The sequence below is a fragment of the Giraffa tippelskirchi genome, chromosome 7 (genome assembly GCF_054371585.1).
Source record: "Giraffa tippelskirchi isolate mGirTip1 chromosome 7, T2T-mGirTip1v1.2.pri, whole genome shotgun sequence".
Lineage (NCBI taxonomy): Eukaryota > Metazoa > Chordata > Mammalia > Artiodactyla > Giraffidae > Giraffa > Giraffa tippelskirchi.
Window position 1 is genome coordinate 431,551 of NC_137281.1, and position 25,792 is coordinate 457,342.

General features: G+C 47.0%; 1 protein-coding gene across 6 annotated transcripts in view; it reads left to right on the plus strand.

Moving 5' to 3' along the window:
• ZNF329 (zinc finger protein 329) overlaps positions 1 to 25,378 on the plus strand; it is a 39,548-nt gene extending 14,170 nt beyond the window's left edge. For 2 of the 6 annotated variants that reach the window (XM_081512084.1, XM_081512085.1), the window contains 2 exons: positions 16,773 to 16,903; positions 22,757 to 25,378. In XM_081512084.1, coding sequence (XP_081368210.1) covers positions 22,777 to 24,396 — 1,620 coding nt within the window. In that variant the 5' untranslated portion in view covers positions 16,773 to 16,903; positions 22,757 to 22,776 and the 3' untranslated portion in view covers positions 24,397 to 25,378. Of the gene's footprint in view, positions 1 to 13,209; positions 13,509 to 13,547; positions 13,693 to 16,772; positions 16,904 to 20,259; positions 20,314 to 22,756 lie in introns of those variants that run through there. The other 4 variants (XM_081512079.1, XM_081512080.1, XM_081512081.1 and 1 more) reach the window with 4 other exon arrangements.
• The last annotated feature ends 414 nt before the right edge of the window (positions 25,379 to 25,792 follow it).

Genomic DNA, 25,792 nt, shown 5'->3' on the forward strand with positions numbered 1-25,792 from the left:
GTCGGCAAAATCGCCCGGAGCGGGAAATGGCAGCTCACTCCAGTGTTCTTGCCTGAAAAATTCAATGGGCCGAGGAGCCTGATGGACTTCAGGCCAAAGGTTCCCATACAGCTGAGCACAAAGTCCTGCCAAGTTCCGGGGAAGAGGGTACTAAGTGTGTATTCACATCTAAGGGAGAGTGAAAAGGGTCGGGTTGGGACGGTGGGACGTGTTCTGAAGGCGGGGCTGAAATCCTCGCGGGGTCCTGGGAGGAAGAGAGGTCAGGGCCTGTCGTGAACTGTGCGGGTGTGAGAGTGTTAGTCGCTCGTCATGTCCAGCTCTTTGCGACCCCATGGACGGTAGCCCGCCAAGCTCCTCTGTCCATGGGATTTCCCAAGGAAGAAGACCGGAGAGGGTTGCCATTCCCTTCTCCAGGGGATCATCCCGACCCAGCGATGGAATCCGGGTAGATTCTTTATGGTTTGAGCCACCAGGAAAGTATGCAGAAGGTGAGGTTAAATGTCTTCCAGGCCCAGGGAGGGGAGTGGGGTCAGGACTAACTATCCATTCATGTTGTGAGGAGAAGGGCAGGGCAAGTGGACCCAAGGCAGGGGAGTGGAGGGAGGGTTGTCCACGGGTAAATCAGAGCGGGACGAAGTTAAAGCGGTGAAAGTAGCTTTTGTTCAATAAACTTGCAACGGGGAAGGGAGACTCCAGTGTAGAACAGACCTCAGTTCTGAATACAACCAGAGTAAGTGGAGGCTTATGGCCTAGGAGTGAGGGGAGAGGTACCAGTGGATAGAAAATTAGGAGAAGGCGACATCCTGTCTGGGGGATTCTAGCCGGACAAAGCTAATAGGCTGTTTGAAGGCAGGCAGGCCAGGGTGATGATGGGAGAGAGAGTCGGGCTGAGGAATTTGATCAGATATCAAGAGCAGGGGAGTCTTCATAAACTGACTTAGGATTCTTGCTCAAATCGGATTCTATGAGGAAGTACACGTATGGGCCTTACTGGGGAGAAGGCTCAGAGTAACCTTGCTGACGTTTGGCTAAGCAGAGTTGGTGCGGTGCGGGCTGGACAGGAAGGACCCTCGGCCCGGGGGCCTCATCTGTGAGCCAGGTGCCGATGTCTAGGAAATGGAAGAAGTCTTTCCCTGTCCAGGACCTGGTGCATGCCCCTCTTCCTTGAGCCCAGTCCACTGATCTTTCTTTGGAGCCCAGGACAAAATAGTCTCATGTCTTCTTCAAAGTCCAGTATCTGGTGTCCTATCTTCCTGAGGTTCCAGGGCCCAGACTCTGATGTCCTCTTTCCTCCTTGGTGCTTGGGACTCTCCTGCTGGGGCCCAGGGCCCAGTGCACTCTCTCTCCACTTCCTAGCAGGTTTCAGCGGCCTTCTGCCTCCGTTTGAGTCGTCCTGTCCACTGCATGCTATGCTTGTTGCAGCAGTTGTACATTTCTGTGGCCACTGTGGAGAATATCCACATGCAGGCTGCACCTTGTTCATCTTAATTGTTGCAATTAAGACAGTGTGTCTGTCGACTTGTGCATTGTAGTATTGAGTCGCTAACCATGCATTTCCCTGAATTTTTCTTGGCTGTTATAGCTAAAACAACATCCCCGTTAATTAAATAATTCAAGTCTCTTTCTCATATTTTGACTTAAAAAAATGGTGTTCTATAGCCATGGTAGTGGGACAAGGCAATTAATTAGCCATATTGTTTTCTTCTGGTTATGACTAGGGATCCTTCTAGTGGTTTACTGTCAATTTGATGGAGGCTTTAACATCTAAAGGAAACGGGCCTTCTTGGAAGTTCTTTCAGTTTTTCTGTTTGTATGCTATAGAGTAAAAACATGATTTTAGGTTAAAAGGTGATCTTAAGTATATTATTTAAGATTGATTCATGAAACTCACTTTAGTACAACTTTTAATAATAAATTGCATGTTCTTTTTCCCATTTAGCAAATTAAGAATGCTATTTAAAAAAAAGAATGCTATTTAATTTGCTGTAACTTGATTACATTAAAAACATTTCTGGGGGGTTTTCCTGGTGGTTCAGTGGTTAAGAATCTGCCTACCAATGCAGGGGACGCAGGTTTGATCCCTGGTCCAGGAAGATCCCAAGTGCCATGGGGAAACTGAGCCCATGCGCCGCACTCCTGAAGCCTGCTCACCGAGCGCCCGTGCTCCACAATGAGAGCAGGCACTGTGGTGAGAAGCTGACTCATTGCAACTGGAGAAAGCCTGTGCACAGCAGCAAAGACCCAGCGCAGCCACAGATAAATAAGTAAATAAATAAACACATTTTTGGATGAATGTTAACTGTTATGTACGTAAAATATCAAGAAAAATGTTATGCATCCTACCTAGATGTCCATCGGCAGATGAATGGATAAGAAAGCTATGGTACATGTACACAGTGGAATATTAGTCAGCTATTAAAAAGAATGCATTTGAGTCAGTTCTAATGAGGTGGATGAAACTGGAGCCTATTATGCAGAGCAAAGTAAGTCAGAAAGAAAAACACCAATACAGTATATTAATGCATACATATGGAATTTAGAAAGATGGTAACAACCCTATATGCGAGACAGTGAAAGAGACACAAATGTAGACGTTTGGACTCTGTGGGAGAAGGCAAAGTTGGGATGGTTTGAGAGGATAGCATTGAAACATGTATATTACCTGTGAAATAGATCGCCAGTGCAGGTTTGATGCATGAGACGGTGCTCGGGCCTGGTGCACTGGGATGACCCTGAAGGATGGGATGCGGAGGGAGGGTCAGGATGGGGGCCACATGTGCACCCGTGGCTGATTCGTGTGAATGGATGGCAAAAACCACCACAATATTGTAAAGTAATTAGCCTCCAATTAAATAAATTAAAAAAAAAAAAATGTTATGTATCCTGTTTGCATACAGGGCCCTAATCCCTTGTTCAAAACCTTCAGGGCCAGAAGTATTTTGGAATTCATAAACATTTGAATTTTAGCAGTATGGGAAGGTTCACACACCACACAATATATGACATCCCCAACAGGTCTGGGGCAGCATCTGGATGTATCTGTAGCAAAATATATAAGGGTCACACTAAATTGGAGAAAAACAATGTGTAAATAGCTGTGTTGTGCTCAGTTACTTCAGTCGTGTTTGACTCTTCGCGACCCTGTGGACTGTAACCCACCAGGCTCCTCTGTCCATGGGATTCTCCAGGTAAGAATACTGGACAGAAGTTGCCGGTTTCTCTTCCAGGGGATCGTCTCAACCCAGGGATCCAACCTGTGTCTCCTGCATTGCGGGTAGAGTCTTGACCCCCTGAGCCACCTGGGAAGCCCCACACAGCCTTGTTATTTCAGATAGATTTTGCAGATACATAATAGGGGAAGAAACTTTCTTCATTAGAAGAGGTTTTAGACTTGCAGAAAAGGCACTGTGGGTCCTTTATGAAAAGGACTAGATTAGCAATAATAGTTTCATTCAATTGCAGGGTTTAATTTGCACTTCATCTTTCTTTGTATACTCCATATAGGTTAACAAGCATGTTTATTGAGATAGTGAATTGTTGAAATAGATTAATATTCTTTCATATGCTTTTAAAATCAACAGTGCACTATTGGTTGAATAGGAGATACAAAACTATGTATCGACCAAATCACTGTAGCAGCTGGTGGCATTCAGTCTGCTCAACAGTGGACCTGTGATTCGGTCTCCACTTATCATTATTGTCTTATTTCATCCCACAGAGCATCTCAGAGTGTTTCATGTGAAGGGGAACATGTGTTTAAAACTCATTTAAAAAAAGAAAAGACAGATGTACATTTTTGTCTTTAAAACATGAGCCTCTAGGACACTTCTCAGAACTCCTCAGAGCTTGAGAACTTCAGCTTGGAGAAGCACGAATAAATCAATCAGCACATTAACTGTAAATTATTAGTATCATAACTGGTTCCTCAAAACAGGCTTTGGGGTCGTGACTGCTATGCATTTGTTCTATGCCTGTTCTCCCCAAGATGAAGGGTGAGTTCAAAATCAAGATAATCCAGACTGGGTGTAGCACATGGAGGAAAGGTGACGAATCTGATCTCTGAGCAGAGACAGACCCCATGCAGCTTCCAGAAGGGATGTGTTTCAGAGAGTGTGGAAAGTCCACAGAGACTGGGCAAACCAGTAAGTCGGGTTTGGGATCCCTTTCATAGCTTTGTACCCTGTATCCTATAGGGTGTGTTTGGCCTAACTGAAAATTCAGCTATCATAAACAAACACCATTTCTTCAAAAATGTGTCCTGGGACTAGTTAAGCTGCCAGTGTCACCAGGACCAGACTCTTCCTTTCCCTGTTGCTCTCATCGGTGTAGGAGTGTGTCACCCTTCGTCCTGGCCACTGCAGGGTAGACAGACAATAAGCCAACAGCCTGCTTATTGCTAGTCCTCTGTGCATCACCAGCTCCCGGAGCTTGCTCAAACTCAGGTCCATCGAGTTGATGATGCCGTCCAACCGTCTCATCCTCTGTCGTCCCCTTCTCCTGCCCCCAATCCTTCCCAGCATCAGGGTCTTTTCCGGGGAGTCAGGTCTTTGCATCAGGTGGCCAAAATATTGGAGCTTCAGCGTCAGCATCGGTCCTTCTAATGAATATTCAGGGTTGATTTCCTTCAAGATTGACTGGTTTGATCCTGCAGTCCAAGGGACCCTCACGAGTCTTCTCCAGCACCACAGTTTGAAATCATCACTTCTTCAGCACTCAGCCTCCTCTGTGGGTCTGAACACCAGCGATTCCTACATTTCTCTTTGCCTTAGGGAATGGAGCTTTTCCTCTCCAGTGAAAGCTGGCCTCTCTGCACTCTCTCGTCTGCTCACCCCTCTGCTCAGTGGCCATGGATCAATGTGCACGTCCAAAACAGAAGGCGATAGCTGCTCTCAGCGACCTTAGGTTCAAGATTTCTGGGTGTTCTTATCACCACAAATAAGACAGGAGACAGACCTAAGAGCTATAGCTACTGGAAAATAGAATATCAAAATGCGTTTACAAATAGGTAACAATTCAATACTTGGGCTTCCCACGTAACACTGGTAAAGAATCTGCCAGCCAGTGTAGGAGATGTAAGAGGCTTGCGTTCGATCCCTGGGTCAGGAAGATCCCCTGGAGGAGGGAATGGCAATCATTCCAGTATTCTTGGCCTGGAAAATTCCACAGACAGGAGCCCTGCGGGCTACAGTCCGAGGGGCTGCAAAGAGTCGGACACAATTGAGCGTCTGAGCACAACATTATTGTATGTACAAAATCCAATTGGAAATTAAAAAAATAAGATTGCAGTAAATGAGGCAATAAGAAAGGTATGTGAATCAACACACATGTAACATACGAAAGCTTTACAAACATATTGAAAAGGAGATTCACAGATGAAGCATAAAGACATGTCTGGGATTAATTTGTTAGGAAATGCAACAAATCTACAGGAAGAGACGTTTCTGGGAAGAATTACAAGTAAAATTGTATAAATGAAGATGAATATCATGTTCCAGGTTGGGAAGGCCAACTGTAAATCACAGACCATCACCGGGTTCAGTACAAGAGCAAGTGGGATTACAGGGTTACAATGGACTCTCTGGGAGCCTGGTCCTTGGAGTTGGCTCTGTGCTTCCTTCCTCTTGAAAATGTGATGAACTCACCACCATCGTCACTGGGAAACTACTTGGATTCAAACTCGTTTACTTTAAGAAATGCCCCCAGAAAGTACAAGTGCCAAAAAATTCTTTTCCTTTTCTGTAAATTTAGACTTCAAAGCCATCAACAGCATGCAGTAACAATCATATAACTTTTCTCGTGTGTGTGGTGGTGGCTGCAGGGGTTTCATCTTGTTCAGCAAGTTGGCACAATTTTTTTTTTAATTGAAGTGTGTGGCTTTTTTCAAGCACTATTTTTTTTTCCATCCAGAGAGGACTCCTGTAACTCACTGTGAAGACTCAGGGGGATACTGTACCCACATCTGCGTGTGTAATTTGATGAATCCACCATATGCCTTTGGTCCCATGCATTATCACATTGTATCCTTGGAGTCTGGAATGTCTATCTGTGTCCTCTGTAGCCCCTTGGCAGTGCCTCTGAGGCCGAAGCTGAGGTAGCTCGGCCCATCTTGCTGACCACAGTGAGCCTCTGCTCCTTGTGGTGTGTCCACCTCCTGAGAAAGGACTCTGAGTCAAGCGAGCAAGGGTCAGCCTGAGCCTGTACAACCTGATTACCCAGGATGACTTCTAGGAGCCCCTAAGGGGCTTCCCAGGTGACGCTAGTGGTAAAGAATCCACTTGCCAGTGCAGGAGATGTAAGAGATGCGGGTTTGATCCCTGGGTCGGGAAGATGCCCTGGCATAGGAAATGGCAATTCATTCTTGCCTGGGAAATTCCCTGGACAGATGAGCCTGGCGGGCTCGTCCATGGGGCTGCAAAGGTCAGACACGACAGCACAGCACAGGAGTCCCTAATCTGGCTCAGCATGACTAAAAGAGATTGGAGAGCAGAAGTCGGTTGAGAACAAGAAAGAGTTATTGTGCAAGATGGGGTTTTTTTCGGCCACAAGTCGCAGAATTTGCCAGCATACATTATCCTACATCGCATGCAGCCCAGAGGCGAGAGCTTCCAGGGGTGGTTGCAGGCGCTCTCCATCTCCTGCACAGCGCTCCTCAGTATATCGTCTTGGTTTTTCCCGAGGTTCCTGTCCTCATGGTCTCAAGGTGGTTGTTGCACGCATCGCTTGAAGCCATACAACGCTGGGCTGAGGATTGGCACCAGGGAGTGTTTGTTTCCTTTGACACTGTAACAAATGGCCACAAATTTTGTGGCTTGAAACAGCAGACGTATCACCCCACAGCTGTGAAGACCAGAAGGGAAAATAGATCTTTTTGGGCAAAATAAACATGTTAGCAGTGCTGCCTTCTTTCGAGTCTCTAGGGGAGAACCAGCTTCTTCGCCTTTTCCAGCTTCTAGAGACTTCCTGCCAGTGGTGTAGCATCTATAAGTCTCTCTCTGACTCTGACCTCTGCTTCGTCATCACATTGCCTCCACTGACTCTGATTCTCCTGCTTCTTTTCTTTCCTTTTTTTTTTAAGATAATTGGAGGGTTCTTTCTCTTTTTCTTCATTTTGCTGCATTGGGTCTTAGTTGCCACATGCGGGATCTTCCTTCCATCATTCAGGATCTTTCACTGCAGCATACAGATTCTCGACTGTGGCATGCAGGCACCGCAACACATGGCTTCAGGAGCTGTGATTTGTGGGCTTTGCTGCTCCGCAGCATGTGGGATCTTAGTTCCCCAACCAAGGATCAAACCTGCGTTCCCTGCATTGACAGGCAGGTTCTTAACCACTAGACCACCAGGGAAGCCCCCCTCCTGCTGCTCTTAAACAAGGACAACTGCGATTACATCGGTCCCAAGATAATCTCATCTCAAGGCCATAAAACTTAATTGCACCTGCAAAGCGCTCTTTGCCCTGTAATGTAACAGTCACTGACTCCAGCTATTAGGATGCGAGCAGCTTTGAGGAGCTACTACCTGCTGACCACAAGGAAGGAATTCATTCTCTTCTCGAGCCCCCTTTCCATAGACTTTCTCAGGCCCCGCTGGTGAGGGCCGATGCACATATCCATGTCCCGCCTCTGACAAAAGCTGCAAAAGAGTGGCTCACGTGTTGGCACCCGGAGCTGACCTCTCCTTGGCAGCTGGTGCAAAAGTCAGTTTGGGGGAAGCTCATCTGCCCCAGAAGCCTCTCCCTGAGTTGGGCTGTAGGGCGGTGTGTCCCCGGAGAGCGGCTGGTGCTGGGAAATGCCGGACTTGCTGGCTGCAGAGACCTGGGCCACATCTTGTCCGTTGTAAATAATGCTGCAGCGAACATGGGAGCACATGTCTTCTCAAATTAGTGTTTTGATTTTCTTTGGATAAATACCCAGGAATAGACTTGCTGGGTCATATGGTATTTTGATTTATTTTTTATTTATTTTTTGTCCATGCCAGGTGGCTTATAGGATATTAGTTTCCCAACCAGGGATTGAACCCGGGCCATGGCAGTGAAAGCACCGAATCCTAACCAGTGGACCACTAGGAAATTCCCTGAGTTGATTTTCTGAGGCGCCTTCCTACTGTTTTCCACAGGGCCTCCACTGATTTACACTCCCAGCCACAGTGGATGAGTGTTCCGTTTTCTCCATGTCTTTGCCAACATTTACTATTTGTTGTCTTTTTGATAATAGTCATTCTGACAAGTGTGAGATGACATCTTGTGGCTCTCATTTGCACTCCCCTGGTGATTCATGATGCTGAATGTCTTTTCAGGTGCGTGTTGACCATCTGTTTGTCTTTGGATAAAAGTCTATTCAAATCCTCTGCCCTTTTTAGTTTGTTTTTTCCTTTTTGAAATTTTATTTGTTTATTTACTTCTTTGTTTTTGGCTGCACTGGGTCTTCTCTGGGGCACAAGGGCTTGTCCCTCGTGTGGCCTGTGGGCTGCAGAGCACATGTGTATGTCTGTTTAGGCCTGCCTGGACACTGGCTGTGCCCCTGGAAACGTGAAGATGCAGACAACTCTTTATGATTCCTCTCAAACTTAGTAGTAGAATGCCATTTGTGAAACATTCATGAGTTAGTATAAAACTCGAATTTGTCTGATGTGACAGGACTATGCAAGAAAGAAATGGATGGCATATTTTTCAGCTGTCTTCTGTGATTAGTATAAAATTGTACATATATTAATCCCTGTGATGCTAAAAGATCAATGATCTCCTCATGATACTTCAATTTGATGGTTCTCTGGATTTTATATGATATAAAAAATAGGGTGTTGTCATCGATAACATTTACATTTTATTATCTATACATCATTTCTATGAGACATTGTCCCTGAGGCCTAGACCCTAAGTCCCATTAAATGTTTCTACACATCAAGGGCATGTATGGAGCATAATTGCTCATACTTCATCGTCTGTGACAGTGGGGAGCTACAAGTGAACAGTCATGTTACATTCAGGGCTTCTCTGGTGGCTCAGTGGGAAGGAATCCAGCGGCCAATGCAGGAGGCTCGGGTTTGATCCGTGGGTCAGGAAGATCCCCTGGCGGAGAAAATGGTAGCCGGCTCCAGTATTCTTGCCTGGAGAATCAGATAGACAGAGGAGCCTGGCTACAGTCCACGGGGTCACAAAGAGTCGAACATGACTTAGTGATTAAACAACCACCACCTATTTGTGGGTCTAAAATAGCTTGTGGCTTCCGCCTCCTTTTGGGTCTCTCTATGATGTCACATCGAACGACGCAACCGGCAGCTTCTCCATACTGATTATATTCAGTGAGTTTCTCTAACCTCTGTGAGTTTCCTGGTGTCAGATAACGTGAAAGCCGTGATGGAAAGTCGCCCGACCTTGCGTCTGTTCTGCTCTCCAGTAGGAGTCCTCCTGTGCTGGGTAAAGAGAGAGCGACCCCGAAGGCGCTTCTACGGTGCGCTTGTGCGGGCGTTTCCCAGGAGGAGTCCTCGGACGTCATAGTGCTGAGCTGTTGAAAGCCTTTCCTGCAGCTCACACATCCATGGGTTTCTCTCCAGTGCCTGTGCTGTGACGTTGAGTAAACGAGGAAAGCATGGAACGTGTTCCTTGATGAGTATGTGCTAAGGTTTCTTTACAGACCCTTGTAGCATAAAGCAGTCACTCCTTGAAAATAGTTTCTTGAATGCACTGCAAATATGAAATGTCTCGTAAGTATAACTTCTCTAATACACAGTAACGGATAGTCTGTGCCTGTATACTTACAGGATTTTTCTCCTGTATAAGTTCTAAAATGTACTGAAAGGCGCTCTTTCTCCTACACTCGCATATTTGTAAGATGTGTCTCCTGAGAGAACTTGTTCATGGCTTCAAGGGCTGAGCTCTGTGCATATTCCTGTAGTCTCGATGTATCTGTATGCTCCCTCCCGAATAGGGCTTCTCCGGTGTCATTGAAGAGAGGAAGAAGGAAGGACAGTCCTAATTAACTTTCCCCCCGAGTGTATTATTCTGGCTCCATTTGTCTTGAAACAGTGTTTCCTCTAGGGCCATGAGTTCCTCCTATCTCTCCGGGTTCTCCTGCAGCTGCTTTAAATGAGTCTCGTTCCTGGTCTCTGCCAAATGTGGAGGGACGTAGTTCATCTTTTATGAATCTTTCTGTTTTCAGGACAGCACATGATTCTAGGAGAAATACTCTGCTTTCTGGTTAACTCTTTGCTTTTGAATCGGGTTTCCTGACTTGGAAAAACAAAATGTAAGCGCTCAGTGCTCAGTCGTGTCTGACTCTTTGCGACCCCATGGACTGTAGCCTACCAGGTTCCTCTGTCCATGAGATTTCCCAGGCAAGAATACTGGAGTGGGTTGCCACTTCCTCCTCCAGGGGATCTTCCTGACCCAGGGATTGAACCCACGTCTCTTATGTGTCTCCTGCATTGGCAGGTGGATTCTTTACCACTGTACCACCCATATACAGGTATAGACATTTATGTATAAAGAAAGCCGAGTGCTGAAGAATTGATGCTTTTGAACTGTGGTGTTGGAGAAGACTCTTGAGAGCCCCTTTGACTGCAAGGAGATCAAACCAGTCAATCCTAAAAGAAATCAGTCCTGAATATTCATTGGAAGGACTGATGCTGAATCTGAAACTCCAATACTCTGGCCACCTTATGCAAAGAACTGACTCATTGGAAAAGATCCTGATGCTGGGAAAGACTGAAGGCAGGAGGAGAAGGGGACGACAGAGGATGAGATGGTTGGATGGCATCACTGACTCGATGGACATGAATTTGAGTAAGCTCTGGGAGTTGGTGATGGACAGGGAAGCCTGGAGTGCTGCAATCCATGAGGTTGCAAAAAGTCGGACACAACTGAGCAACTGAACTGAACTGATGTATATTACACACACACACACACACATATACACATACATATATATCACATATATATGCATCCTTCCCACCTGCACAGGGAGGCTTTGCAAGTCACTAGCAACACGTCATGACGTGTAATCCTTCTTCAGGAAAGGCAGCAGAAATTTGGGACGAACAATTCAACTGACTAGTTTTCAGCCAATGAATATTCATTAAGTACCTAGTATGTGCCAGGTAGAATAAAAACTTAAAAGAGGAGAAGGAATGAGCTGAGCATGTATCTGGTGGAAACATACTCCAGGCAAGGGGGAACAGCATGTGCAAAGGCCCTGAGGTGGAAGCGTATTGTGCATGTGAGCACCAGGGAGAGGCCCGGTGTGGCTGGAGCTGAGGCGGAGAGAAAGGGGTGGATGATGAACTCAGAAAGGCAACTGAGCTGACTTGGCCACCTCTCAGGCTGCAGTATGGACTTTCCCCACTGAGGGAGCTGGCAGCCCTCAAAACGTTTGAGCAAAGAAGGCAGGTGGCAGAACTCTTTTGCTGCTATGGGGAAGTTGAATTGGGGACAAGGACGGAAGCAGGGAGGCTGATGACAGGATCACTGTAAGAGATGCTGGCTGTCAGGCAGGCAGAGACAGCTGCATTCTGGGTAGGGGTCAGCGTGATGCTGGCAGGACACGCTGTCCAGTCACAGGTAGGATAAGAGTTAGGGGAATCCAGACACCAGTGAAGACTTGAGCTGCATCAGGCAAAGAGCGGAAATGCTAGGAGCCCAGACAGGCAGCCCTGTGAGAGGAGCTGGAGTTGAGGGCAGCACTGGCGTTTGGTTTGGCACCAAACTTACAGTTACCAAAGGGGGAAGAGGGAGGTAGGGATGAATTAGGAGTATGGGATCAGCAGAGTCAAACTACAATGTATAAAACAGATAGGCAACAAGGATCTGCTGTATAGCACAAGGAACTATATTCAGTATCTTATGATAACCTATTGAGGGAAAAAATCTGAAAAAAATAACCGAATCACTTTGCTGTTCACCGGAAACTAAGGGCGTCTCAGATGGAGCCAGCGGTAAAGACCCCGCCTGCCAATGCAGGCGACACGGAAGACTAGCCGGCGGCGCACTCTCCCTCCCCCTTCTGATGTCTACGTCAGAAGCTTTCTGTCCTTCTTCACGGTACTAAGACTTCTGCCACACGAAGTTCTGAGTGTCTGAAGCCTCGTCCCTGGTCCCGAGGCTGAATGTTTTTCTTCGGATATCACGACTCCAACATCGTTCACCGTAAACGATCATCTTGGGTCGCGAGGACCCCCTGGCGGAGGGCGTGGTGACCCCCTCCGGCATTCTTGCCCAGAGAATCCCAGGGTCAGAGGAGCCTGGCGGGCTCAGGGCACCGGGTCGCCAAGAGTGGAGCACAAATGAAGCGGCTCGGCACACACGCACGCCTGACACGAAGGCGACATTGTAGACAAGCTGTGTTTCAATAAAAAACCCTACAATTACCAATAGGAAAGCCAAAAGCTATAAATACTGGGCGAGATTCCTGGAGAATTGTTTCCTTAACCTTGACTTGGGCTGTGTAGGGACTGAGCCTGGTCTCCTGGGCTTCCTCTGAGGGTCACCCCCCACATTCATGCTGGCAGTATGGCTGTTTATTATTTTTTGTATATACACGAATGATTTCTTTTTGAATTGTTTTATACACATACACAAAACTGGTATCTTTTCAAAGCATACTTTCTGCTTGTTACACTATTTTTGTATGCTGATTTTTCCACAACACATACATTCATTCGCAGTCCTAATCCATCAAAAAATCCTTAACTAATTGTCACATCAAATCCAAAAATGTGTAGCTTCTGTTTAGATTTCTAAGTAAATAGCTGTACTGTTAATTGATACTGAGTTGCTCTTATCTGAATTTAAACATATTTTTCTTAAAAACAACAAACAAGGGATGGCATAGAATTATTTCAGCAATCTATGCAGTTCACAAAAATAAGGCTGCACAAAAACGATGTCCTCGGATGAAAGACGTAGGCGAAAATAAATGTAGGCGAACCCACACTGATCGCCATAAACAACTGAATTAGATGCGGCGAAAGGACATCTCTGCCGAACGCAGTTCCCTGAAGCCCCGGGCTGGAGGCGAAGGCTGGGCGCAGGGCGGGCAGCGCGAGCCCGGAACCCCGGCGCCGGCCCCAACCCAGGGAGCGGGGACCGGACCCCGGCGCGAGCCCGCCTTGGCCGGAGTCAAAAGCGAAAGGCTCGGGGCTCGACGTCGCGCCGGGCGGGCGGAGGTCGCGGGGTCCCTGGACGCGCACTTCCGGTCCCGCCGCGCGCGCGCGCACGCGCACTCGCGGGAACATGGCTGCCGCCGGGGCCGGCATTGCCGACCTGCCGAGGGTGAGTCGGCCGCGCCGCTCGCTCGTCAGTGCCGCGGCTTCCCCTCGAGGGCGGGCTGTGGGTGGCGGGGGCGGTGTCCGCTGGGCCCGAGTGGCTCTAGAGCGCCGCGTCGGCCGGCGGCAGTGAGGACGGCCCCGTGTGTGTAGACGCCCCTCTCCTGCGGTGAGGACGCCCCTCCTTCTGCAAGAGAGGACGCCCCGCGGCGGCTGTGGACGCCCCGCGGCTGTGGACGCCCCCTCTCCTGGTGAGAACGCCCCAGCCACTTCCATCGCTTGGCCCGGCCGTTCCGCGCTCGTGAGGAGCCAGCCGGCCCTTGCGCAGGGACCGTTTTGCCCCTGCCTGCTAGGTGTCCGAACCCGGCTGCTGGGCGACCCCCAGGTCTGCCGCCCTTCTCCTGCCCGGTGTCGGGCGGGCCGGTGTGGGCATCGGTAGGTGTCGGGCCAAGGTGGCCCCGTGGCGCCCACGGACTGTGAGGTTTCCCTCCGTCCGGCGGACCAGCAGGTGTCAGATCACCTGTATTTTCGCCACCTACGAGCTGCAAAATCAGGTCTTGCCGGGGTTATCAGTGAAAACCGCGTTTTCCCACCTGTTAGTGGCCATTTCACTTGGCTCTTCCTTGACTTCTTTTTATATTTGTTTATTTGGCTGCTCTGGGTCTTAGTTGTGAAATCTGGTTCCCTGACCAGGGCTCACACCTGGGCCCCCTACTTTGGGAGAGTGAAGTCTTAGCCACTGGATCACCAGGGAAGTCATCTTTCTTGGTTTAGTGGTTCCTCTCCTTAGCTCCTTTTCACCCAGTAGATTGCTGCTGCTGCTGCTGCTAAGTCGCTTCAGTCGTGTCCTAGGGTAGGTTTTTCTACATATAGCGAAGTTGAGTTACTTGTGTGTCCTTATGCTGCTGCTGCTAAGTCGCTTTAGTCGTATCCGACTCTGTGCGACCCCATAGACGGCAGCCCACCAGGCTCCCGTCCCTGGGATTCTCCAGGCAAGAACACTGGAGTGGGTTGCCATTTCCTTCTCCAATGCATGAAAGTGAAAACTGAAAGTGAATTCGCTCAGTCGTGTCCGACTCTTCGCGACCCCCTGGACTATAGGACAGCAGGCTTCCCTGTCCTTCACTATCGCCCAGAGTTTGCTCAAAAATCTTTTGGGGATACATTCAAAATAAATGACAGATTATTATTATTACTTACCCCCTCAGACACCTCACTGTGCTTAACATCAACTAGAGTTCAGTATTGCTCTTTACGTTTTTGAGGGAAAACTGACTTACAGTGAAATGCACCACTGGATGAGTTGTGACAAATATAATTCCAACTTTCATCAAAATTACCGTTACCCTAAAAGATCTTTTTGGTTCAGTTTAGTTCAGTCACTCAGCTGTGTCCAACTCTATGTGACCCCATGGACTGGAGGATGCCAGGTTTCCCTGTCCATCACCAACTGCTGGAGCTTGCTCAAACTCATGTCCACCGAGTCAGTGATGCCATCCAACCACCTCAGCCTCTGTCGTCCCCTTCTCCTCCAGCCTTCAATCTTTCCCAGCATCAGGGTCTTTCCCAATGAGTCAGCTCTTTGCAACAGTTGGCCAAAAGATTGGAACTTCAGCATCAGTCCTTCCAATGAATACTCAATAATGATTTCCTTTAGGATGGACTGGTTGGATCTCTTTGCAGTCCAAGGGACTCTCGAGAGTCTTCTCCGACACCACAGTTCAAAAGCCTCAATTCTTCAGCACTCAGCTTTATTTATGGTCCAACTCTCACATCCATACATGACCACTGGAAAAACCATATCTTTGGCTAGATGGACCTTTGTTGGCAAAGTAATGTCTCTGCTTTTTAATATGCTGTCCAAGTTGGTCATAGCTTTTCTTCCAAGGAGCAAACGTCTTTTAATTTCATGGCTGCACTCACTGTCCACAGTGATTTTGGAGTCCAAGAAAATAAAGTCTGTCACTGTTTCCATTGTTTCCCCATCTATTTTCCATGAATTGATGGGACCGGATGCCATGATCTTAGTTTTCTGAATGTTGCGTTTTAAGCCAGCTCTTTTACTCTCCTCTTTCACTTTCATCAAGAGGCTCTTTAGTTCCTTTTCGCTTTCTGCCATAAGGGTGGTGTCATCTGCATATCTGAGGTTATTGGTATTTCTCCCAGCAATCTTGATTCCAGCTTGTGTTTCTTCCAGCCCAGCGTTTCTCATGATGTACTCTGCATATAAGTTAAATAAGCAGGGTGACAATATACAGCCTTGATGTACTCCTTTATCTTTTGTCAATTAAAGAAAAAGTTTGTTAAGGACTTGGGCTTGTAAAACTATGTTTTGAACACCAAGCTTTTGTTGTTTTTTTTCCTCCCACAGCCAGTAACTTTTCTCCCTCTATTGCTTGTTTCTCTTCCTCCTACCCAACTTTTTATTTTGAAAAATATTACACTCGTGCTGCGGTTCATGGGGTCGCAAACAGTCGGACATCACTGAGCGTCTGAACTGACTGACTGACTGCCTCCTACCCAACTTTTTATTTTGAGAAGTATTACACTTAGAGAAGTGTTGCAGGAATAGTTCAATGAACACTTGTAAAACCATCCAGATTATCAAGTTATTAACACTTTGCCTCCTTAGTTTACCTTCCTTTTCTCCCTGCCTGACACACTGACTTTGCTGTGCTGTGCGTAGTCGCTCCGTCATATCTGACTCTTTGCGACCCCATGGACTGTAGCCTGCCAGGCTCCTCTGTCCACTGGATTCTCGAGGCAAGAATATTGGAGTGGGTTGCCATGCCCTCCTCCAGGGGAACTTCCCAACCCGGAGATGGAACCCAGGTCTGCCACATTGCGGCTGGATTCTTAACTGTCTGAGCCTCCAGGGAAGCCCCAAACACATATACGCATGCTCTTTTTTGTATTTTACAGACATCCCAAGAAGATAAAAAGTTTATTACTCACAGGATGAGACTTGTGAGAGCAGGGCAGACTCCCCAAGTGATCCAAAAAAATCAAGAGAGACCAGGAGAAAGCTTGCTGGGCTCTATTTATGTTTTTGTTTTGCTGAGAAGCTTGTGGGATCAATTAGGGATTGAACTCCAGGTCCTCAGCGTTGAAAGTGCAGATTCCTACTCACTGAACCGCCATTGAAGTCTTTGTTTGGGCTTTTATAGTGATTAGAGAATGGAAATGGGATGATGGTGCCCTTGCATTGATTGGGGCTTAGATGGTTTGAACTTCCTGCCAACTGCACTGCCAAGAGCACTTCGGTTCTCTCTCTCTCCTTTTTCAGGCTTTCTTGTTTGTTTGCCTAGTTTGCAGAGGGAGAAGGGGCAGTAGGTGGTGCTGAGGATGGAAGCTGTCAGCAGTTAGTCATCAAAAATGAAGTCAGTCTGTTAATTCCAATTGGTAATCAGAAGGGTAACTTTATCAGGACAAGGCTGACGTTAGTGGCAAACAGTTTGTTTTTGTTAAAGAATGTATCATTTGACCAAGTAAACATTATCATCTTTGGTCCACAGAGATGTCAAGAACCACGCAGATGGGATCAGACAGCTGAAGTCTGGCAACTGCTGATTTCAAACCTCCAGTTGTTGGGGTTAAATGAATTCCTCTGCAGGGTCATAGAGACTGGGGGAAAAGCCCTTCAGAGGTGAGTACCTGGGAATGGAATCCTCCGCAAGCTTTAATCTCACAGTACCAGAGACGGGCCGAGTGGAGTCTGGACCGGTAATTCTGACTCCCAACACTTTCAGTACCTGCTTTTTTTTTCTTTAATAGTTGTATTAAAATATAATCCACATACCATGTAATACAGCCTCTTAAGATACACAATTCAGTGCTTTTTAGTAAATTCACTAAGTTGTGCCTCCATCACCCTTATTAGTTTTAGAATATCTTCATCATCTTCCGAGAGGAAATGTCTGCATTAGCACTAGCTCTCCCTTCCCGTTCGCTCCATTCCTTTCAGCCATAGGCAGTTACTCCCGTACTTTCTGCCTCTGAATTTGCCTATTCTAGACATTTCACACTGATGGTCATACAATGTGTAATCTGTTGTTTTGGCTTCTTTGACTTAACAGTGTTTTCTAGGTTCATCCACATGGTAACATGTATTAGTACTTGGTTCATTTTTATAGATGAATAATATTCCATTGTTTGAATATGTTAAATTTTTTGTCTATCCATCAGATGATAGCCATCTAAGTTGTTTTCATTTTGAGACTATTAATTATGCTTCTGTGAGCATTCACATATAAGTTTTGTGGGGGCTTTTTTTGTGGACATATGTCTTCATTTCTCTTAGATAACCTAGAACTAATTGTAGCCATCCTTGGGGGTGTGAAATGGTATCTCAGTGTGGTTTTGATTTATAGTTCCCTGTTGGTTAGTGATATTAAGCTGCTTTTCATTGTGCTTATTGGCTGTTTGTATATCTTCTTTGAAACACTATCTATTTGGATCTCTTCCCCATTTATGAAATGGGTTATTGATCTTTTTATTATTGACTTGTAAGAATAGTTTATTTATTCTGGACACCAGTGCCTTATCAGGTATATGATTTTCAAATATTTTATCCAGTCTCACAGATTGTGTTTTTAACTTTCTTAGTAACATTCTTTGAAGCACAAACAGTTGTAATTTTGATTAGTCCATTTTATCTCCTGTGTCACTTGTACTTTTGGTGTTATATTTAGGTTTCTGAAGATTTATGCCCATGTTTTTCTTTTAAGAGTTTTATAGTTTTAAAAAATTAAAAAAAAAGAGTTTTATAGTTTTAGCTTGTATATTTACACTTGTGATGCATTTTGAGTTAATTTTTCTGTAATGTTCACTCTTTATGATCGATAGTTGAATGTGCCTTTTACCATCCTGAAAAGAATTTTATGGATAATATTAAATATCCATATAATTTTAAAAAGTAAATGTAAAGAATCAATAAAAGGCATTTGTGTTAAAAAATGTATTTCTGTATTTAAATGCTTGGCACAGGTGCCTAAAGACATAGGAAGAAGTCTGGTGCTGGAGATTATCGGTTTGGATTAAGAGAAATAGGACAGTCAGAACTCATTGTCCTCAGTGAGACTGAATGAGCAGCGGTGTGACTGGATCCTACTGGGACGTGAGTGTTGTGGGTGGGTCCAGACCAGGTGTGCTAAATAGGGATGGAAGAACGTACCTTGGTGGAAGCAGGTCCTAAGCACCTACTCAGTTAAGACAACCCAGGCTCTCTGGATGATCTGGGGTGACAGGTGTGAGATCCATCACCCCCTCCGCTGTAACCTGGAACAACATCAGGATGATTTATTGCAGAAAACAGTTCTCCAGACAGAGCTGAACTCTCAGGATGTGCTGGGGCACCGTTCAGTGTAAAAAGCCTTAGAGACCACCTTCTTTGGTGGCCGTGGGGAAGAGAAGCACAGGCTAGGGGAAATTAGTCATGCTGGGGCTCCAGAGAAGTGGTGTGAATATCTGAGGTCAGGTCAGAGAAGAATGTGTGTGTGAGGGGGAAACAGAGACCTCCCCAAATTTGTGAACAGCATGAAGATGAATTTTTTACCACATAATTTTTGTATCATTGTACTGCCGAAACTAGCAATACACAGATATGTATGAGAGTAATAGGAGATTTTAAAAACACCCTTAATTAATGAAATTCAGTTCATTTGCTTCATTCATTTCAGTTGAGTTCAGTCACTCAGTCGTGTCCGACTCTTTGCGACCCCATGAATCGCAGCACACCAGGCCTCCCTGTCCATCACCAATTCCCGGAGTCCACGCAAACCCATGTCCATTGAGTTGGTGATGCCATCCAGCCATCTCATCCTCTGTCGTCCCTTTCTCCTCCTGCTCCCAATCCTTCCCAGCATCAGGGTCTTTTCCAGTGAGTCAACTCTTCGCCTGAGGTGGCCAAAGTATTGGAGTTTCAGCTTCAACATCAGTCCTTCCAATGAACACCCAGGACTGATCTCCTTTAGGATGGACTGGTTGGATCTCCTTGCAGTCCAAGGGACTCTCAAGAGTCTTCTCCAACACCACAGTTCAAAAGCATCAATTCTTCGGTGCTCAGCTTTCTTCACCGTCCAACTCTCACATCCATACACGACCACTGGAAAAACCATAGCCTTGACTAGATGGACCTTTGTTGGCAAAGTAATGTCTCTGATTTTTAATATGCTCCTTCATTAATTACCCTAATTTGATACTATTGCCCTGAAGTCTCTCTTAACATCCTCCTGTATACTTGAGATCGTTTGTTCTGCTTGCAATAACCACCAGGGCACTTCCCATCATCCCAGGGATTGAACCCAGGCCCATGGCAGTTAAAGCACTGAGTCCTAACCGTGAACTGCCAGGGGACTCCCAGTTATTGTCTTGTTTTTTTTTAATATTGGCCACACTAGTAGGTGTAAAGTGGCATCTCACTGTTGTTTTGATTAGCATTTCCCTAATGACCAGTGATGTTGAACATGTTTTCATGTGCTTAGTGGCCATCTGTTGGTCTTCTTTGGAGAAATGTCCATTCAGATCCTTTGCCTATTTTAAACATTTGGGTTCTCCTGTTATTATTGGGCTATCAGAATTTTTTTAATACCTTCTACAAGTCCTTTATCAGATTCATGCATTGTAAATATTTCCTCTGATTTGGTAGCTTGTCTTTTTACTTGCTTAGTGATATGTAAATCTCATTTCAATAAAGGAAGTATTTATTATAGACGAAATGGACATGGCTTTTGCTCCTCAAGGCCTGTTGCCTTCCACACCCCCAAAACAGTCATGATCACAGCTTTGGTAGGATGTTGCCAGGGCAGTTTAATATTTTCACTTCAGGAATATTTTGTGTGTCAAAATTTTCACTAAGTGATATCCTCTTACATATATCTGACTTACCTCATTTCTTTTACGTGCACACACTCATCCCCCCCTTGCACACATGTAGGGAGGTGCTCTCCGTCTCTTGTTTTCACAGGACGGCTGTAGGATGCCCAGGCTCCGGTCTAATCAGAAGGCCCACTTGGAAACATGCAGCCTTAAAATACTTTATCAGTTTATTGACAGAAGGTAAAGGGGTCTACTGCTTTAACGTGAGGGCATTTTGATCATGAGTCTGGGTGAGATTTGTTCAGATTACTTTCTCAATTTATTGAGATGGAGTGTAGGGGGTGTCTTCTGTGTTGACTGAAAATGTGGGGAATTGTACCAGTAGATATTCTAATGTTTCATAGACCTTGCTTTCCTGGGATAAATCCAACGTTGCCATTTTGATAACTTTCTTCTCCTTCTTAATTAAATCCACCTTTTATGCTAAATATCACCTTGTATGCCTTCTTATTTTTTAATGATTATTCTTGTCAAAAGTGATTTCATTAGTTGTTTTATGTAACAGACTTTTTTTTTTTCTTCATCTTTGGATGTTTCCTTGTTTTTGGCTTCTGTGATTTTTGCTTTTACCTTTATTATCACCTTGCTTCCACCTCCTGTTGGCTTTCTGTGTAGCTTCTTAAATTTGAACACTGATCTCACTGACTGTCAGCCTTCTCTTTAAAGTACAAGCATTAGGGAACTCTTTGGAGCTCTGCTGGTTAGGACTTTGGGCTCTCATTGCTGAGGGCACAGGTGCAGTCCCTGGCTAGGGAACTAAGATCCTGCAGTCAGCGCGGCCGCAAACAGACAAACAAACAAAAAACCCACCTCAACCCCCTCCCCAGACGCCCAAGCATTAAAGACCAACAGTTTGTGCTGAGAACCTGCTTCAGCTGTACCCTCCTTTGCCACGTGTTTTGAGCTGTGCCATCATCATCAGCTGTTCTGTTCTCTGTGTTTTTGAAGTCAGTGCTTGCTAATTTTCATCAGGATTTCTATTTGATCTGTGAATTACTGAGAAACAAGTTTTCACTTCTCCAAACAAAGAGGGTTTTAAAAAACTTAGTTATTTTTTTGTGTATTTGGTCCTCACTCTGTTACTGTATTTTTTTCCCCCTTAAATTTAAACTTTTTATTTTGTACTGGGGTATAGCTGATTAACAATGTTGTGGTATAATAGTTTCAGGTGAACAGCGAAGGGACTCAGCTGTACATATACACATATCCATTCTACCCCAAGCCCCGCTCCCACCCAGGCTGCCACATTTTCTATTACTGGTCTTTAACTTGACCACATCTGTAGTCAAAAGACTGTGGCCCGGCCTTTGTTGGACCCGCTCTGGCCTGGTGTATGGCCAGTGTCATGCATGTTCCACTTGTGCTTCGGAAGCCTTGGGCTCTGATTGTTGGCAGTGGTCCTTCATGCAACCGTGTGGCCAGGCTTACTGATTACATTCTCATGCATATCTGTATTCAGTCTTTCTGTATTTCCATTTCTGAAGGAGGCTTGTTAAACCCACCCGGTATGGTTAGATTTGCTGACCTTGCTGTGTGTTTGCAGACAAAATGTTAACGTAGACTGTTACAGAGCCCTGTTGTCATCTTTGAAGTTTGTTGTTGGTTAGCAAAGAACCATTCAGCCTCTGTTTGGTTAGCATGTGTCTGTTCGAAACTTTGGTTTTGTCTTCTGTGTCCTTTTGCTTTTGGTGTCTGTTACAAACACATGTTTTTAACGCCGTCTGACACAGTGTCTTATCTTACCCATCAAAGCCATTTACATTTATTGTTATCGGTGATGTCTTATTTTACTTTCTATTCTAATGTGTCCTTTCTGAACTTCTACCCTTACCACCTTCTTCCAGATCAATCTGGGTTCTTTGCTTGTCTTTATTTTTTCCTCTTATAACAGAATTTTTCCAGTGCAACACTACTGACCTTTGGGTCTGGTCACTCTCTGTTGTGAAGGGCTGTCTTATGTTTTCAGGGGTGTTCAGCAGCACACCTGGTTTCCAGTAGCATCTGCTCCCCAGTTGTGTCAGCCAGAACTGTCCCCAGATGGCGCCTTGTGTCTTTTGGGGTTGAGAACCACTGCTCTGTGGACTTGGAAATTTTACAGGGAGGTTAGTGACGGATCTAGGAATGTCAGAACTTTGAGGAAAGTAGGCCTGTGCTGTGTCCAGTCCATAAAGGCAGAGTTCTGACCACAAACGTGGGTTGAGCACTGCCTATTCAGGGCTGATGGAAGACCATTGTCAGGTGTGGCTCTGGAATGTGTGCTGACTGCCGGTGGGGAGGGATCACGGGACTCGCACAGAGCGGCTGAGACGGCGCCCCCGTGTGCACGGCGACACGGCCCCTGGTCTCCCGGGCCTCAGACCAGTCCTCTTAGTGGTCGTCACCCCCAGCACCGTTCCTCCTGTCTGGTCTCTGGAAGGAGGAGAATGCCACACGGTTCTTGTTGAACTTGCTCTTGGCTCCGTCCTTGACTTTCACTGTCTCTCTGCCTTGTTCGTATCTGAATTTCAAAAAGAAAACAGGTAAAAAGACGCAGCCACACTCCTGGCCTGTCTCCGTTTTTCATTCCTCTTCTGGACTCAGCTTCGTGTACTTAAGTCTGTCTTTTTCATTCTTTACTTTCCAGCCTGGGACACAAGATTGAAAATGACAGCTCGGAATGTGCCCGAGGAAGGACTGTCCTGTGACGTAGAGATGGAGGCATTCGCGAGAGAGGCTGCTCGTCTCTCCACGCTGAGGGCCAGCTGGGACTCTGAGAACCCAGAGGGACGTTTGAGGCAATCAGCCTTAACTCAGGAGGAGCAAGGGCCCCAGGAGGCAGCTCCTGAACATCTTGGGTTTGGGAAGCATTTGAGTGTGAGCACAGATCTTCCACGATGTCAGATAGTTCCTGCAACAAACGGTATCCATGTGCGTGGCTCAGATGTTAAAAGTCTGGATTGTGACCCAGCTTCACACGATGGTCAGAAAAGCTACGCAGCTAAGAGAGTGGCTGACAGAGACTCCTGCGGGAAAGCCTTCAGCCATTCCATGGAAGTAACTCGGTTTGGAAGAACTCAGACCCGAGAGAAGCCCTACAGACACCCTGACAGTGTGAAGTCTTGCAGCCATTTTGCCCCTCTTGGCCAACAGAAAAGGATGACACGAGGGAAGAAACTGTATGAAGGCGAGGACCTCGGGGACCTTTTTACCCTGAGTCCACCTCTCAGTGAGAGCAGGAGGAGCAGCCCTGGAGAGAGATTGTATAAATGTACTGAGTGCGGCAAGTGCTTCAAGCGGAACTCTTCCCTCGTCTTGCATCACCGAACTCACACTGGTGAGAAACCTTACACCTGTAATGAGTGTGGAAAGTCCTTCAGCAAGAACTACAACCTAATTGTGCATCAAAGAATCCATACAGGAGAGAAGCCCTACAAGTGCAGTAAATGCGGGAAGGCCTTCAGTGATGGGTCAGCTCTGACACAACACCAGAGAATTCACACTGGGGAGAAACCTTATGAGTGTCCAGAATGTGGGAAAACCTTCAACCGAAATTCGTCCCTGATCCTCCATCAGAGGACTCACACGGGGGAGAAGCCATACCGATGCAACGAGTGTGGGAAGCCTTTCACGGACATCTCCCACCTCACCGTGCACCTCAGGATCCACACTGGCGAGAAGCCCTATGAATGCAGCAGATGCGGAAAGGCCTTCCGAGACGGCTCGTACCTCAGCCAGCACGAGAGGACTCACACTGGAGAGAAGCCCTTCGAGTGCGCAGAGTGCGGGAAGTCCTTCAGCCGCAATTCTCACCTCATCGTGCATCAAAAGATCCACTCCGGGGAGAAGCCCTTCGAGTGCAAGGAGTGTGGGAAGACATTCATCGAGAGCGCGTACCTCATCCGGCACCAGAGGATTCACACTGGCGAGAAGCCCTACGGCTGCGACCAGTGCCAGAAGCTGTTCAGGAACATCGCTGGCCTCATCCGGCACCAGAGGACTCACACTGGCGAGAAGCCCTACGAGTGTAATCAGTGCGGCCGGGCTTTCAGGGACAGCTCCTGTCTAACCAAGCACAGGAGGATCCACACCAGGGAGACACCGTACCAGTGCCCGGAGTGCGGCAAGTCCTTCAGGCAGAACTCGCACCTGGCCGTGCACCAGCGGCTCCACAGCAGGGAGGGCCCCGGCCGCTGTCCCCAGTGTGGGAAGCCGTTCCGGAGGGGCTCCGCCCTCGCCCGACACCAGAGCTCACACCCCAGCGAGCAGCCCGCGGGCGGTCAGTGAACGTGGGCCACCCTCTCTCCCTGGCTCTCAGACACCTTGGTGCGGGAGGCGGGCCTCCAGGCACGGCTCCTCCCTGTCAGGGGAGAGCACTTCTCTGAGCCCTGCCCTGAATCGACAGGTGTGAGACGTTCCTGAGCCACACTCTTCAGTCCATAGGTTCAGGAACTCCTGAAGAGAATACAGGATGGTGATAGACGTGGTGAAGGCATCATGGATGACTCCACCTGTACCACGTGTGATGGTGCACACACGTGACGGTGCACACACGTGACGGTGCACACACTGGAGTAAAGCCTGTGCTCCCCTGGAGAAGCCACCTGCCCGAACGTTGGAATCCTGGAACCGCAAGGCTCCTCTGTAATCGGCGTGAGGAGTCCTTGACAGGGAGTGTTTGCCTCACAGTCAGTAAGCAGCCTCATACTCGAGTCCAGTGAGGGAGACTTTTGGCTGGAGCCTTTGCATGCTTATCTCTATCAGCGAAAGCCTACACACTACTCCCCCCTGTGGCGACGGCAGAGCTGCAGCGGATCGCCGCCGCTTGAATGGGTTCCCACGTTACCGTCCTGCCCGGTGCCGGGGCGTTTCAGCGCGGCCGCTGGGTGAGGAAGCTGCTTGTGAATGAACAATGATGTTTCCTCTAAGAGGAGACTGAGCAGGTTCCTCCAAGAGGGAAGGGGCTGCTGCTGAGAAGCGCGAGGCAGTGCTTTAGTTGTTGAGCCAAGCAAACAGAATGCCCTGAGTTGTCGTGTTTATGTTGTCACCCCTCACCGTCCATTTGGGACACTCATGATTTGTTTTGTGCAGCCGTGCCGAATCATAACAATAAAGATTTTGTTGCTGTATTGAAAATACTTATTATATGGCCGGCAACCAAAAGCATAAAATAGATTCGCATTGCTGCAGCCATGTAAAGGCATGCACACATACGGATGTAGGTTGGAAGTTGATCACAGAGAAATAAACATGTGGTTTTCCTAAGGGACTCTTGGCTGTGCATGGTTTTTCCTCCATCACAAATCATTTGTTGTTGTTTCAATAATTTGTTGAGTGAAAAGGTGGGGTTTCTTTGGACCTTTTTCAGACGAGAAGTGCCTGGGTCAGGGTCTCAGGGCAGTTTATGTAAGAAAGGATGGGGAAAATGGAGGAGGGGTATCCAGGGGAGACCTCCACCCCCCATGGATGGGAGCGTCCAGGCAGAAGCTGTTCTAGGTTTAGCATCCACAGCTCAGGGCACGAGGATAATTTCTCTCTTCAGAACCTGGGTGATGAGAGGGTGTTCTCATAGAGGATGGGAGGAATGGGCCACAGAGAGGTCTAGGAGGACCTGGGGGCCTCCCTCCTAGGCTGAGCAGCACTGACTATGACCTGCTGACACTGGTCGGGGTGGCCTCAGAGC